Source organism: Diabrotica virgifera, chromosome 4, assembly GCF_917563875.1.
Source record: "Diabrotica virgifera virgifera chromosome 4, PGI_DIABVI_V3a".
NCBI classification, from domain to species: domain Eukaryota; kingdom Metazoa; phylum Arthropoda; class Insecta; order Coleoptera; family Chrysomelidae; genus Diabrotica; species Diabrotica virgifera.
Window position 1 is genome coordinate 68731015 of NC_065446.1, and position 17352 is coordinate 68748366.

The 17352-nt window shown below is 31.5% G+C and overlaps 1 protein-coding gene across 1 annotated transcript in view; it reads right to left on the reverse strand.

Moving 5' to 3' along the window:
- Positions 1–2865: 2865 nt before the first annotated feature.
- The window catches only part of LOC126883049 (uncharacterized), a 57569-nt gene continuing 43082 nt past the window's right edge, over positions 2866–17352 (reverse strand). Inside the window, exons 4-5 of the mRNA XM_050648241.1 lie at positions 12056–13580; positions 2866–3164 (exon numbers count right to left, since the gene is read on the reverse strand). Of these exons, the coding sequence (XP_050504198.1) occupies positions 2957–3164; positions 12056–13580 (1733 nt within the window). The 3' untranslated portion in view covers positions 2866–2956. The remainder of the gene's footprint in view (positions 3165–12055; positions 13581–17352) is intronic.

The window sequence follows — 17352 nt, forward strand, 5'->3', positions numbered from 1 at the left end:
TTGGGTAATGTAAAAAAATAATGTATGAATGCAGTTTTATTTAAATTCAAAAAGTGTAGCTTCTCAAAACAAAAAATATTAAAAACATAATTTAGTTAAAGTCTATCTTTAAATTTTAAACATGCATAGGTATACATAATACAATAAAAATGGCAACACTGTTATGGTAGGTTATGTTCATTGGCCACCAAAATTTCATATTAAGGTACTTCTCTTCATATCCCTAGTCCTCTCCTAGCATTTATATATCCCCACTTAGTTTGTGTTGTAGAGAAAAAAACAGAGCCAATGAGCCTAAGAGATCTTGTCGTCAGAAAGCACTGCCGGTATACTCAGTCTATTTATATAGGGTGAGGCAGATAACTGGCCTATTAGAAATATCTCGAGAACTAAAGGCAACAGAATCATGAAAATTGGAATAAAGGGGTTTTGAAGGATGATCTATTAAATGAAAATATTTTCATCTCTTTGCAAGTTCCGGTTATACCGGAAGTTGCTTATAACTTAGTTTTTTTAAATGGGACACCCTGTATATTTTTACATTTTTGGATTCTCTTCGATGTCTTCTTTCTTAAAATATAAGGTTTTGTAATATTATACAGGGTATTTTAAAAGATAATTACGTTTTTTTATTAATTTCGTAGCAACATGCACACCCTGTAGAATTGTAGTACTTTGACATCTTAAACTCTACTTACGTGCAAATGATTTTTAATATACTCTACTATTGTTAAGAATCATTAGTATAGCTAAATTTTTAATTTTAGTATACAGGGTTGGTCGAAACTCGGAATGAGTATTTTTAATGAGTCTTCTTAAATGGAACACCCTGTATTTTCGTATTGTAGTGAAATGATATTTTATAGTACTTTTTTATTTCTTAAGCATTCCCTATACCTAACTGCTTTAATTTGTGAGTTATTGGTGATTCAAGCTAAACATTAATTTCAACAAAAAATACGTAAAATTTTATTAGGTTGGCCGTGAAAATACTCAATCCCAAATAATTTTTCAGAAATAAATACATATTAATCCAGACTGATCCTTAAAATTACCAATAATGGTTTAGCTATCGAAATACCTACTTAGTTAAGATTGTTGGTGCGATTAACAATTAAGCACAAATTAAAGCAGTTAGGTATAGGGAATGCTTAAGAAATAAAAAAGTACCATAAAATATCATTTCATTACAATACTAAAATACAGGGTGTTCCATTTAAGAAAACTCAGAAAATACTCATTCCGAGTTTCGACCAACCCTGTATACTAAAATTAAAAATTTAGCTATACTAATGATTCTTAACAATAGTAGAGTATATTAAAAATCATTTGAACGTAAGTAGAGTTTTAGATGTCAAACTACTACAATTCTACAGGGTGTTAATTTTGCTACGAAATTAATAAAAACACGTAATTATCTTTTAAAATACCCTGTATAATATTATAAAACCTCATATTTTAAGAAAGAAGACATCGAAGAGAATCCAAAAATGTAAAAATATACAGGGTGTCCCATTTTAAAAAACGAAGTTATAAGCAACTTCCGGTATAACCGGAAGTTGCAAAGAGATGAAAATATTTTCATTTAATAGATCATCCTTCAAAACCCCTTTATTCCAATTTCCATGATTCTGTTGCCTTTAGTTCTCGAGATATTTCTAATAGGCCCTTTATTTGCCTCACCCTGTATATACGTCTATATTAAACGTTAGCTGAAGAGCTAGTTGACTTCAGTCATAATTATACGTATGACGTTAACATAACAATTTTTTAATTTCGCATAAAGTAAAAACTTAAATTATGATTAAATAAAAACAGTTTAAGGTACTGGTACACTTTGAAAGACCAAAAATAATAATTTTTTTCAAGAATTTTTTTTTCAGAACCTTTATTAAAAATTAACATAAAGCTTATTACATATTAATATATAACTCTTAGAGAGTACAAAAAATATATCTTTTTTCAATTATGCACGCACACTAATATTGTAGATTGTAGAGGGTGCAAAACTCGAGGACTAGAAAAATGATGGCGGACAGTTAATCTCATGATTGGGATATCTGAAACAAAAATCTTGTACGGCATTTGAAAAAGGACGTTTTTTACGTGACAACTTACGACAATTTGACCAACAAATAAAAAATTAATATTTTTTTAACCATGAAAAACGGAAGAAAAACGGGCGATTTTTTCACAAAATTTTTTCAAATTTCCGTAAAATTTTTTGCAGAATTTTTCACTACCTGTGGTAAATTTTCACGTAAAAAATCTTCCTTTTTCAAATGCAGTACGATTTTTTTGTTTCAGATATCCCAATCCTGGGATTAACTGTCCGCCATCGGAACTACTTTTTTTCGAGGCCTCGACTTTGGCGCCCTCTACAGTATTAGTGTACGTGCATAAATGAAAAAAGATATATTTTTTATATTCTCTAAGAGTTAGATATTAACATGTAAAAACATTTATGTTCATTTTTAATAAAGGCTCTGAGAAAAAAAAATCATGTAAAAATGCTTATTTTTAGTCCTCTAAAGTGTACCAGTACCTTAATTAGTAGTAATTTTTAATCCAAAAATAAATTACTGATCAATAATAATTTCTATGATTTGAGACGTCGCCTACACTCTTGTCACTCAAGAATTATCGAAGGTTGGTGGTAAAATATCGATAGTAATAATCTAATCGAATTAAATTTATAGGTTTCTATCGATAATTTCCCACGTCTACTAGTTTCGTCGCTTTTTATTTCACAACGTATTATGTTTTCCGTCTTTTGCGTTATGTTGCCAATTCTTAGCGCGCTCATTACTGTATAGATAAATGTGGCAAAAATAGTATTCTTTTCCCAAAAATGAATTTCAGCTATCACATTTATCACAAAATATAATTATAAAATTTAATATCCAATAAAAAACTAATTAATATATCCAACAAATATTTCTGTCTTTGGGTTACACTACAGCAACGAAAACGTAAGTTGTTGAGGTCTTGCAGCTGGAGGTCCAAAATGCTTGTATAAACGTCTATGCAATACATTTCTTCGATAACACTGTACACCATATGGACATGGTTGTTGATTTACTTCAGCATTATCATTATCGTTATCACCATCGTAGTCAGGATCGCCAGGGTGACTTAAGTTTAGTTTGTGTAGAGGGTTGGTCCTGAAAACAACTATTGCTTTACAATTTTTCTATACAGGGTAGCGAAAAAGTATGGAAACACGGGAATTTCTCTGAAACCAATGAATATAAATTTATAAAATTCTAGGATCATAAATAAGATGATATTCTGCATTTTTTAGAGAATATTTCAAATTTAAGTGACATCGCCGTTTAGCGTATCGCCGCCATCTTGATTTTTTAAATTGCAACTGAGGTCGAGTGATATATCATAGAAAAGCTTATATTTTACTCTTTGCAGAAATATCAAATTGCTACCATATTACTTATAAAAAACTATTACATTGAAAGTTTATTAATCCATTTTTATTTTTCACTATTCTCGGTACGCCACCGATAGATAGATAATCTAAAAATAAGACCAGTATTATTAGGCACTGAAAAAATGTCAAAAGCCATTTTGTATACAATAAAATGTTTTAAATTTATTAGTCTTAATTGTATTTGATATCTGCAGTGTTTAAAAGTCAGCAAAATTATGATATGGTGTATTACATTAGTAATATGGTACTATTTTGGTAGTGTTGAAAAGAGAAAAAAATAAGCATTTCTATGGTCACTCAACCTAGGTTGGAATTAAAAAAAACCTTATTCCTTCTATTTTTAGCCATACCAAAAATGTACCACAATACTAATGTAATACACAATATCATAATTTTGGCATTATCCTTAAGAGGATCGGTACGTATTTTCGGCTGCAATGCTATTCAAATGGGGATTCATTTTTTTCGAATCCTGAGAAAACTAATAAGTATTTTTGAAAAATTTAAACACAGAATGGAAGATCACGTTAATAGCGAGGGCCGAAAGTCCCTGAGAACTTCTATAATGTTTATTTTAATAAGTTATAGGGGTGAAAAACTAAGAGAAAATTTAGTGTGATTTTTAATTTCAAATATATCATTCAAAATAAACTTTTTATTTATTCTAAGGGACTTTCGGCCCTCGGTAATAATTTAGTCTTTCATTCTGCGTTTAAATTTTTCAAAAATATTTATTGGTTTTTTCAGGATTTGAAAAAAATAAACACAATGCCGTGGTAATATTTTCCAAATCTATCTTTGTCTTACAACGCACTCAGCCGAATATAATATTGTCAGCATATATTGTCAGTCAGACACTGACAATCAGTGACAATTTTAAATATTTGGCATTGCATCGGGAATATGTTGAGTTATTGATTAATATTATTGAAATATAGTGTATTTGATACATAATTGATTTACGACGTGAACTTAATAAAAAGTTATTTATTGTGTATTATTTGTGGAAGATCCAAGCAGAGAATACATCAGGATAATATATTCTGTGATCCAAGTATTTCGTTGTTAAAGATGTTCAAAATTGTAAGCGTTCCAAAACATTATGTTATTAAAAAATCACTTTAACACTTTTCCTCTTTTCTCGATTGAGTATTAGTCTTTGTTGTACAAATAAATTATTACAATCACTGAATACATAGTTAGTGAAAAAATTATCACATTTATTAACTGAATTAATAATTTCCAATTATAAAAAATAACAGTTATCCAAGAACATTCAAAACCCATCTCTTTAAATTAATGATGACATTTTAAAGTAGAATGACATTCTAGTAATGTTTACATATCCATACCAGTGTGAATTTTACTACACGTAATTTGCCGTGTAAAGACAGAAAAAGTAGGGATACACGTAAAATATTTGCGAATTATGTACCCATAGCCTTAAATTACTTTTAAACACTGCAGATACCAAATAGAAGTAAGACTAATTTAAAAATTTTATTGTATACAAAATAGTTTTTGACATATTTTCAGTGCCTACTACTACTTTTAGTTTTAGATTATCTAATTTATCAGTGGCTTACCAAGAATAGTGAAAAATAAAAATGGTTTAACAAAACTGCAATGTCATAGAGTTTTTCATAAGTAATATTGTACTTTTTTTGGTATTGCTGAAAAGAGGAAAAAATAAGCTTTTCTATGATATATCACTCGACCTAGGTTGTTATCCTTACCGACCTAAAAAAATCATGATGGCGGCGATACGCTAAACTCTGACGTCACATGAATTTTAAATTTTCTCTAGAAAATACAGACAATACAAAAATACAAAAATATCATCTCATTCATGATCCTAGAATTTAATAAATATATTCATGGGCTTCAGAGAAATTACCGTGTTTCCATACTTCTTCGCTACCCTGTTTATGTACTTACTTGAAAAATACAATAATTAAAAAAAAAAGAATCTGTAGCCATGTTATAAGCTGAACATTGGAAAAAAAACTGCCAAAATAGCTTTGCTTTTTTCTCTACAAGGAGAAAAGCTAAATTGGCTTCATAAGCAGCACTAGACAGCTCAAAAAGAAGACTCGGTGTACTCTTTTCTACATATCCAATATTTCGTTAGCAGTCACTAACATCATCAGGGACGCTAAAATAATATTAAATGTGCAATGATGAAATTAGGTATTAAAAAACAACTTTGTGGATTGAGGTAGTTGTCAAAGATGTTACATACAAAATACAAGCAGCGAAAACAGCATTGTAATGAATATTAAATAAAAAAATAGAAAAAATATAAATATTTAAATATAAATAAATATGCTAAAAACCACTAAATATTAAAATACTTTAAACCGTATGCACGCAGAAAGGTTATGTAAATATGTTGTCAATATTTTGACAGAAAAGAGATAGATCATTGTGCGGTAAAATTTAGTCTAGACTAAAATCATTATTAACATTCAATTTTTTATCAGTTTCAAGAAGGAACGAATAGATCTCTGTTAATTGCTTAATATCTGTTCTTTTATTAATTGGCTATCCATTCTGATAAATAAATGCCATTTAAAGAAAAGTCTATTTGTGATATTTCTTTTCATTTGCTAAAATTTTTACAGACTTAAAGTTTATATTACGGCCTTCATTCACAACATGTGTAGCTAAAGAGCAATCTACAATCACTTTTATGGGAGGTAATACGATCTTTAACTCGTCTAGTGGTTTGGACAATGTATATTTAGATTGTAATCTAAAAAAACTTTATAACCTGTTTTTAGAGAATTCTTACACTCCTGCAATTTTAAAGCACTTACTATTTAAGACTCCATCTGTCACACCAGCTATTGCTGACAATGCAGCTAACAATGATAATGTTTATATCCCGGAAGTAACTGCATTCACATCTTTACCATTCATTATAGATATTACATCATAGCTTACACGAATTGTAAAAAACCAGTTAAACATCAAAATAGCTTGTAAACCAGTGTTAACTATGAATAACCTATTTTCAAATATGAATGATAAATCACCAAAGGAGCTACTGGCTGATATAGTTTATATGTAGTATACCATGTATTGATCGAGACAAGCAATACAGTGGCCAAACCACTAGACACTAGACGAGTTAACGATCGCATTTATTGCTGGTACCTATGATTAATGTGATTCCTAATACATTTCCAGTGAAAATAATAACTCTTTGATAAGTGTTGGCGATACAATTTTTTTGTATATGCGTGTCCGCGAAGATTATAACTCCCAAAATATTTATAACGAAAAGATTTAGTTCATAATAGATGCCGACGAAAACAATTATTTCCCTTTCTGTTTCTGCCGACGAAAACAATTATTTCTGAGAACTTTTTAGTAATTATAATTTTCGTGGACCCACAAACAGAAATGATGTTTTTTGCTGATACTCCTTAAAAAATAATTTTTTTCCTTTTTTTTAATAACACTTTATTAGGGATTATAATTTTCACAATCATATAATCGAAAATAATATTTTTCGCGGCGTTTATTGAAAGTTCTATTCTTAGCGGCATTTTTCGGAGTTATACTTTTCGTAGGCGGCGGCGTTATGACCTCTCATAAAAGTGATTATATCCAGATAGGTGCTCTTTAGCTACTCATGTTGTGAATGAAGGCCACTATATGAACTTTGAGAGTGTAAAAATTTTAGCTAATGAAAAGAATTATCACAAAAAGACTTTTCTTGAAATTGCATTTATTTATCAGAATGAACAGACAATTAATAAAAGGACAGATAGGTATTAAGCAATTAACAGAGATCTATTCGTTCCTTCTTTCGAATCTATTCGTTCCGACAAAAACTTGAATGGCAATAATAATTTTAGTCTAGATTTTACCGCGCAATGATCTCTCTCTTTTCTGTCAAAATATTGACAACATATTGAAATACATAATTGTAAATCCTTTCTGTGTCCATACGTTTTACTGTATTTTAATATTTAGTGGTTTCAGTATATTTATTTATATTTAAATATTTATATTTTTTTAATAACATTCATTGCAATGCTCTTTTAAATGCTGCTTGTATTTTGTATATATGTATCATTGACAACAACCTCAGCCTAGTAAGTTGCTTGTCAATACCTAATTTCACCATTACACCTTTAATATTATTTTAGAGTCCCTGATGATGTTTACGACTGCTAACGAAATGTTGGATCCGTAGAAGAGTACCTACACCGAGTCTTCTATTTGAGCTGTCTACCCAATAATTTTGGTGATTTATAACAGGGTGTTTCTAATTAAGTATGAAAAACTTTAAGGGGTAATTAATTCTAAATGAAAAAATAATGCCAGTTTGCTTAAGAAGCTACAGTAGCGATCAAAAATGAACTGACTGAGGATATCCAGATTCGTCGTGGGGTGCGCCAAGGGTGTATTTTATCACCATTGTTATTTAATTTATATAGTGAAGCCATCTCAGAATTAGCGTTGGCCGAAGTCAATGAGGGCCTAATAAAAAAACGGTGAGCCACTTAATAATATAAGATATGCTGACGATACCGTACTTCTAGCGGGAACACTGGAAGAATTGCAACACCTTGCTCAACAACTAAATATACATTGCAACGATTATGGACTAAAAATAAATTTGAAGAAAACCAAGTTCATGGTATTTACAAAAGCACAAAACAGCAGAGTTAGACTAGTACTGGATAATACAGAAATTGAGCAAATATCTTCGCACAAATACCTTGGAGCATGGATCACAGAAGATACTGATCAGACAAAAGAAATAAGATGCCGCATTTAAATTGCACGATCCATTTTTAACAGAATGAGGAAACTTTTCTGTAATCGCAATGTCAATATAAAGCTCCGGATAAGAATGCTTCGTTGTTATATTTTCTCCACCCTTTTGTATGGTGTTGAGGCATGGACACTAAAACAATTGAACATTAAAAACCTGGAAGCATTCGAAATGTGGTGTTACAGACGTATTCTGAAAATATCATGGACAGATCGTAAAACAAACGCATAAGTGCTCGAACAATTAGGAAAACAATGCGAAGTTTTAAATTCCATAAAAATCAGGAAGTTGGAATACTTGGGGCACATCATGAGAGGTGAAAAATACGAACTATTAAGGAATATAATGCAGGGCAAAATCAAAGCCAGAAGAAGCGTAGGAAGACGTAAAATCTCGTGGCTACGCAATCTCCGTGAATGGTTTGGATGCAGCTCAATTGAACTATTCCGGCGCGTAACCAACAAAATTATAATTGGCAGAATGATTTCCAATCTCCGATAGGAGCGGAACTTTAAAAAGAAGAAGTAGCGATCAACAGGTAGCAACAAACGCGTTCCAAGATTGCGGCTCTAATTTTGAATATTTTGTCGAGATATTTGGCACACATATTCGTAATATACATAATAAAGAATGGCGGTACAGAGCCCAATTTCAGAAATATGTATTTCAGTACGTGGAAATTACTCTATAACTAAATAAAATATTGAAAAAAAGGAGCCTGTACCACCATTAAGAAGAAAAAAAAATAAACTTTCTTCAATAAACTTTTTTATCCCATGCCTAGATTTTGTGTAATCTTGGAACTACTAAAATGTTTTATTTCTAACAAGAAATCGAACATATTATAACTAAATAACTAATTAGGCAACATAGAGAAATTATCACTGTCATTTTGACAAACCTGCGTCAGATTTTCTCTAATCTATTCTGTCATCTTTATCGATATCTGTTCAGTGCAGTAGTGTGTTAATTTAAGAATTCGTTTTTGTTGTTTCATAGGAAAGTAGTGTTTATTGATAGTTAATTTATTATATATTTCTTGTTGTATAAGTTGTTGGCCTCTTTGAAAGAATAGATTGTTGTTAATTGTGAGTTTTAGTTATATGTAGGTAGGTAAGTATATTTTACGTAAAAATATTTCGAATTTTAATGGGAGTATATAAAGTTTTAGGAGGATTTTTTATTCTAAAAATATTATAAATAGTTTAACAAAATGGAAAAAGTAAATCCAACGAAAAATAAAGTGAAACCTTCCAAGAAAAAGTTCATTAAAAACCGTGCCAAAATTATGCGAAAATCGAAATTTGTTTCGCTTCACAACAAAAAATGATTATTATTGTTTTATTATTAGATATTTCATGCAAATACCTTTCTAAATACCTATCATTAACATAAAATGTTCACCCATTTTGGTTTATTTTTAAAAATATCTATTTATTAATAATAAAATCGTTTTCTATTACTTCCATTTAGCGCGACTATGATATTGTCAAAATATTAATCTTAGATAATGTCAAAGATTACCACTGTTGCCAAAGTTTATGATACTATCTCCCTAAATTATATTTTGTTGCTACCTGTTGATCGCTACTGTTTACTCTTAATTAACATATGTCTGCAAATGCTTCGTTTCGGAGATACGGGGTGTTGAAATTTTTCTTTCAAACTGCCAATTTATTTATTGCTCTAAGACCGGTTGAGCTATGAAAATGAAATTTGGTGGGTTTCAAGAGGTAGTTATTGGGCCCTTTTTGACATATAAATAAGAATTTTGTATTCATCATTGGCGCGCATACGGGTAATGGTCAGAATTTCTTTAAAAAAGAAAAAATAGTACGCCACTGAGATAATTCAAATTAAAATTATTTTTGAATTCCTCGCTTAATTTATGAAAAAAAACCTCTCTTGTCTTATTTTCATATGGTGGACCGTTTTTATGTAAAATAAATAAACATCTTAACGCGTATTTTTCATTTCTTTAAACATTATCAAGGACTATCTAATACAATAATACTAAACTACAACAATAATAGAAAATAACGCTAAGACTTAATCTAGGCTCAAAGCTACAACAAATGTTCATCATTAGCGCGCGTACGGGTAATGATCTGAATTTTTTTAATGAAAATAATAGTACGCCACCGAGATATTTCAAATTAAAAATTATTTTTGCTCGTTCAATTTACGACAAAAATCTTTCTTGTCTTTTCTTTTCCTATGAATCGCCGTTTATATACAAAGAAATAATACATCTTAACGCTTGTAAAGTATTGGAGGTAGTTTCCATAATATGCATTTTATCAAATACTTTGTAAACGTTACGATGTTTTATTTTTTTTGCATAAAAACGGCGCCTCCTATGAAAAAAAGACAAGATTTTTTGTTGTAAATTGAACGAGGAATTCAAAAATAATTTTTAGTTTGAAATATCTCAGTGGCGTACTATTATTTTCATTAAAAAAATTCTTCAGACACCTCTGAAAGAGGTCATTTTGAGCATTTGTTGTAGCTTTGAGCCTAGTTTAAATCTTATTAGTGTTATTTTCTATTATTGTTCTAGTTTAGTATTATTGTATTAGATAGTTCTTGATAATGTATTAAAAAAATGAAAAATACTCGTTAAGATGTTTATTTTTTTACATAAAAATAAGACAAGAGAGGTTTTTTATCATACATTAAGCGAGGAATTCAAAAATAGTTTTTAATTTGAATTATCTCAGTGGCGTACTATTTTTTTTCTTTAAAAAAATTTAGACCATTACCCGTATGGGCACCAATGATAAATACAAAATTCATATTTATATGTCAAAAAAGGCCCTCTTAAAATCCACCAAATTTTATTTTAATAGCTCAACCGGTCTTAAAGCAATAAATAAATTGGCAGTTTGAAAGAAAAATTTCAACACCCCGTATCTTTAAAACGAAGCATTTGCAGACATATGTTTATTAAGCAAACTTGCATTATTTTTTCATATAGAATTAACCCTTAAGTTCTTCATACTTATTTAGAAACACCCTGTATACATAATGTAAAAAGTAAAAAATGTACAGTGCAATGCCATGTGAAAGTGGCGTGACTGCAACAATACATATCGAACCTCCGCTCAAAGAGTGTTATAAGTCAAAAAAGCAAAGTTTTGAGAAAACGACGTTTAAAGTTTGTCCTACAACATGTTAATGTTTTCTCAAAAACTATTAAAATTAGAATAATAACTATTTTAGTCAGTTACGATGGTTTTTGAAGCTCTATAAAATAGCGTATTAAATGTATTAAAAATATTTAAAAAAAAAATTGAGTTGTGACACTATACAGATAAAATACGAAAAATTTACTAAATATTATTTATCAAAAGTCACACTTGCAGTACAGAATATATCATTATTATTATCTAGTTAACAGACTTATACTTTTTAATGATGTAACTTTAAATATAAGTAACATTAAACACAAAATACTGCAAAAAGAAAGATAAATAAGTGATAAATGTGTCACTTTTCTTGAGCACATACGCAGATTCTTTTGCATAAAGTAATCAAATATCCTGTCTTAACTCGACAAACGACGTTTTATACACGTCTTAGATGGACAAATGCTTTGCACAAGTCGATATGTGACACTGTTTGTGTTAGGTGTGTCGTTGATTTTGGATAAGCGTATAATGACACTAGTGTCATCTAACAATAAATACTTGACCCATAGACGTGACACTTTGTGAGATAGGAGTTTATAGTTTTATTAAACGGTTGGTGCAATAAAACCAATTTTAAAAATTTTTGAGTTATGACATTCTTTGAGCAAAGGTGCGATATGTAATTACCTGTAACACTGCCTGCCATACCAACATCTATCTCTTCTTCCATTCAATACTGGTACTGGATTATTCGCAGGTATTGCCTGAGGTACATTTAAGTTTGTTTCTGCATTATCTGTATCAATTGGTTCCGGTTCTTCTTTTATGTCCGTTTCAGTCTTTATTCTAATTGTAGAGTTACTTGATCCTGGTTCCACTTTAATTTCTTCCTGTTTTATCTCAATTGGTAATGGCATTGGATGTTCCACTTTAATATCTTCAAGTTTTATCATAATTGGTAATGGAATTGGATGTTCCACTTTAATGTCTTCACGTTTTATCATAAGGGGTAATGGTGCTGGTGGTTCTTGTTCCATTTCTACGGTAGTATCAGAATCATTATCTTCAGGGTCTGATGTGAATTCGTCACGTATAATCTGTGCAATATTTACATTAACTGCTTGATCATTTAGTCCTGAATGGACAATCTCATCAGAGTGATCTGAATTAACTGCTGTACCTTCAGACGGTTCCTCTGGTGGTTCTTCTTTAATTTCTAATGTTGTAACATTGGAAGTATTAAGAATGTTATCTGCTGTTGTTGGTATATGATTTCTGAATGAATCTGGCTCACATACAGGACTTCTGAATGAAACCCTTTTTTTTGTTACACTAGACTGATTTAAAGTAGTTTGTTTGGTAGTTGAATCTACATTATTTGCCTCTTTCCTTTTATTTACTTTAATGGCTTGATCAGTTGATCCTAAATTAACAATAGCATCAGACTGGTCTGAATAATTTGCTGCACCTTCTGACGGTACCTCATTTATATATTTATGGTTGATCACACGTGGTACACTTATTTGATTGGAATCCCTTATAGAAGAGGAAAGTACACTACTAAGGTAATTAGAACAATCTTCAAGAATGTTATCTACTGTTGTGGGTGTGGGTATATGATTTCTGATTGAATCTGGCTGACATACATGACTTCTGACTGACACACTAGTTTCTGTTACACTAGACTGATTTAAAGTAGTTTGTTTGGTAGTTGAATCTGCATTATTTGCCTCTTTCCTTTTATTTACTTTAATGGCTTGATCAGTTGATCCTAAATTAACAATAGCATCAGACTGGTCTGAATAATTTGCTGCACCTTCTGACGGTACGTCATTTATATCTTTATGGTTGATCACACATGGTACACTTGGTTGATTGGAATCGTTTGTAGCAGTGGAAGGCACATTGTTATGGTAATTAGAAGGTTCTTCTTCAATTTCTAATGTATCATTAAATAAAGTGTTAAGAATGTTATCTGCTGTTGTTGATATCTCATATATATCTTTGTTTTTGATCACACGTGGTACACTTGTTTGATTGGAATCGTTTATAGAAGAAGAAGGTATATTGTTTTGGTTATTAGAAGGTTCTTCTTCAATTTCTAATGGAGTATCATAAAATAAAGTGTTAATAATGTTATCTGTTGTTGTTGGTATATGACTTCTGAATGAATCTGGCTGACACACATGACTTCTCACTGGAATATTTCCCTCTAAAAAATTGAAAGCATTTGATTTTGAGTTATTGTGATATAACAGTCCATTCTTTAACGGTAAAATATTCTTAGGGAATATCTAAAGAACCGCGACGGTTTTTATGAAATTTTACAAGTAAGCTTAGCTTACCATCCTCTTCAAGAATTATATGATTAAATTGTGTAGTTTTTGTTTTTAAGGGGTGTAAACTACACACAACCAAACTTGTATGGAATCATCTGATATTTCTTATTATTTCGTGCAAATTTAAAAAAACGAACACACGAAGTCAAATAATATTTATTTTAAAGCAATTTAATAACAAATACATTACAATTAAATGAAACAATAAAGTATTTAACAAACAAATTGAAAGTAGTTGTTTTAAAGTCAAAAGCATAAAAAAATTCAATTCAAAACGAATAATGTTTAAATTGTTTTTATTTATTTTTTTTTGTTTTTTTTTTGTAGTCAGTGTTATCACCGCTATTCTTTATGCAAGCGTCAGTTTGCGTGGACACGCTCCTAATCAAATTATCAACATTTTGTTGTGGTAGGTTGCTCCATCCTTCAAGAGCAGTTTGTACTAACCGTGCGGTGTTTTGTGGATTATCCCGGCGAGCTCTAATTATTCTTTTTAAGCATCTCCCACATATACTCTATAGGGTTAAGCTCGGGTGAGCAAGCAGGCCACTCCAAACACGGGATACCTTCTGCTTCAATGGTGTCTTTAGTCACTCTAATGGTATGTGGAGGTCCATTATCATGCAAGAAAATTAAATTTTCTCCTCTGCACCTCTCCAGAGCCTAACTACAGATTATCAACATACCTGTGAGCAGTTAAAGTTGACTGGATAAAAATTAAAGGAGTTTTTTTACGGATCACAATTCCTCTCCAGAACATTACACTTCCCTTGTATATTTGTGAACATATCTGACAGTTTTCGTTCTTGCTTGTCTTCCTCGACCTCTAAGTACACGATTTCGTGGGTCATCTGATTTTACACAAATCCTGACTTTTTCTGAAAATAGCACATTTTGTCAATTCCCAATGTTCCAGTTTTGGTGGTGAAGACAACAATTTAGGCGATCAATCTTGTGCTGCCTGGATAACTCGGGAACCCATAATTGTCTCCTGCTGTATACTTCTTGGCACGAACTCTTCTTCTTATCGTTTCAACTGAAAGAGTTACACGTGTAGCTTCCAAAAGCTGCCTTTGGAGCAATAGGTGAGAAATGGTTGGATGTCTTCCAGCTGATTGGACAATTAAACGATCGTGGCGAGCCGTTATTACTTTTTGGCAACTTTCCGTTGCTTTATTTTTGAGCTTTCTTAGTTCCTATTACCTAGCATAGGTTTTGGACAGAACGCCCTGTGTTACGCCTAGCTCTGCAGCTATATCCCTCTGAGAACATTACTTGCTCCACAAGGCCAATAATCTTTCCCGTTGTAAGTTCTATAACCCCACATGAGGCATATTTTCGTTTTTGGACGCAAAAGTTAGTTTATTTATTTTCGTTCAATTTGCCACTCAAGAAAATAATCTATACCTACCGTACCGAGCTGTACTATCTGATTGTCTTATCGATTTGTTTATTTTCAATTAAAACCTTTACTCTTCTCAACAATAACAACTTTTTTTAAAGAAATAAATATTAGTAGTCTAAGTTTTCAGTCTAATAGCATATAAAGCAACATAATGCTACTCCACATCCCACCAGAATGAAAACAATGGGAACCTTCTCTGGTTACACCTCCGAGGCTTCTACAATTTGCAAGCCATACGGATGCTGAGACTAAGGAAGATGAGGGAATTTTACAATATATAATTCACGTCCCATCTGCTCAGCGCAGTAAAGTTCCAACGAGAATAGTTCCCTTTGTACTCCAAACGGAGTAAAGTAAATCAAAAATGAATAACCATTTTCAATGTCGTTGCAACACGAAACTACAGCCGCGCGATATTCTAGTCCAATCAGAGAGTGCCGCAAGCACCCCTACCGGTTTCGAAACTTATTAGTCTCTCATCAGGAGGCACATATGCTGCTCTCCCTGATCCAACCAAAACAAACCCCGGCGTGCAGTCACGGATCGCAACGAACGAAATGGCATAGATGCCCTAGCGGCAACTGCTATCAAAAGTCTAAGTTTTCAGTCTAATGGCGTATAAAGCAACATAATGCTACTCAACATCCCACCAGAATGAAAACAATGGGAACCTTCTCTGGTTACACCTCCGAGGCTTCTACAATTTGCAAGCCATACGGATGCTGAGACTAAGGAAGATGAGGGAATTTTACAATATATAATTCACGTCCCATCTGCTCAGCGCGGTAAAGTTCCAACGAGAATAGTTCCCTTTGTACTCCAAACAGAGTAAAGTAAATCAAAAATGAATAACCATTTTTGATTTACTTTACTCTGTTTGGAGTACAAAGGGAACTATTCTCGTTGGAACTTTACCGCGCTAAGCAGATGGGACCTGAATTATATATTGTAAAATTCCCTCATCTTCCTTAGTCTCAGCATCCGTATGACTTGCAAATTGTAGAAGCCTCGGAGGTGTAACCAGAGAAGGTTCCCATTGTTTTCATTCTGGTGGGATGTTGAGTAGCATTATGTTGCTTTATATGCCATTAGACTGAAAACTTATTTTGATAGCAGTTGCCGCTAGGACATCTATGCCATTTCGTTTGTTGCGATCCGTGACTGCACGCCGGTGTTTGTTTTGGTTGGATCAGGGAGAGCAGCATATGTGCCTCCTGATGAGAGACTAATAAGTTTCGAAACCGGTAGGGGTGCTTGCGGCACTCTCTGATTGGACTAGAATAACGCGCGGCTGTAGTTTCGTGTTGCAACGACATTGAAAATGGTTATTCATTTTTAAATAAATATTACTTTGAAATACATGGTGATTCCATATAAGTTTAGTTGTGTGTATTCTTTTTTACCGAAAATTAAAAACTGCAGATTTATGCATATATTAAATCTTAATCATGTTTAAGTATGTCAAATAAAGGTTTGCTTATCATATGGGAATGCATTTTATAATACATGAATATTTTTTATTATAATACATTAATGTTTAAATAAGTTTTAAAATATTTAATATATTATTTAATAATAAGTTTTATTTTAAAAGAAACTTTTTGTTTATTCTAAGGGACTTTCGGCCCTGGGTAATAATGTAATCTTTCATTCAACTTTAAAAATTTTCAAAAATATTTATTAGTTTTTTTCAGGATTAAAAAAAATGAATGCATTTAAAAAGCATTGGCGCGAAATTGTGCGCCTATGCTCTGAATATAATAGGTTTGTTCCAATTAACGATCAGATCAGTCAGAAACTATCAGCGAATAGTCGACCAGCGCGAGTAGAGGGGATAGCACTGATGACTGTAGTATGTTCTCGCACTGGCCAACTGTTTGCTGACGATTTATGACTAGTTTGACTGTTGGTTGGAACATACCTAATATTTTATACAATAAGAGTTTCATTTTTCTCTTCCTCTTCTTGATTAACCAATTGGAAAACAATTTTAACAATTATCAACTAGAGCAAGTTCCACAGCCGGCATAACAGAAAAGTCAAAACTTTCCGATGTATGTACATTGTACCACATCCTTTTGTACTATTGCAAAATAGCATTATGCTTCTTTTCATGAGCATTTTTCAGTGCGTCACAAATGATAGAAAAAAAAGGTAAGTCCGTGATAATATACATTTATAACATTTATTCTAACCTGACATTTTAGTTAAATCTGACAGTTGTCAAATTTTATTTGCAA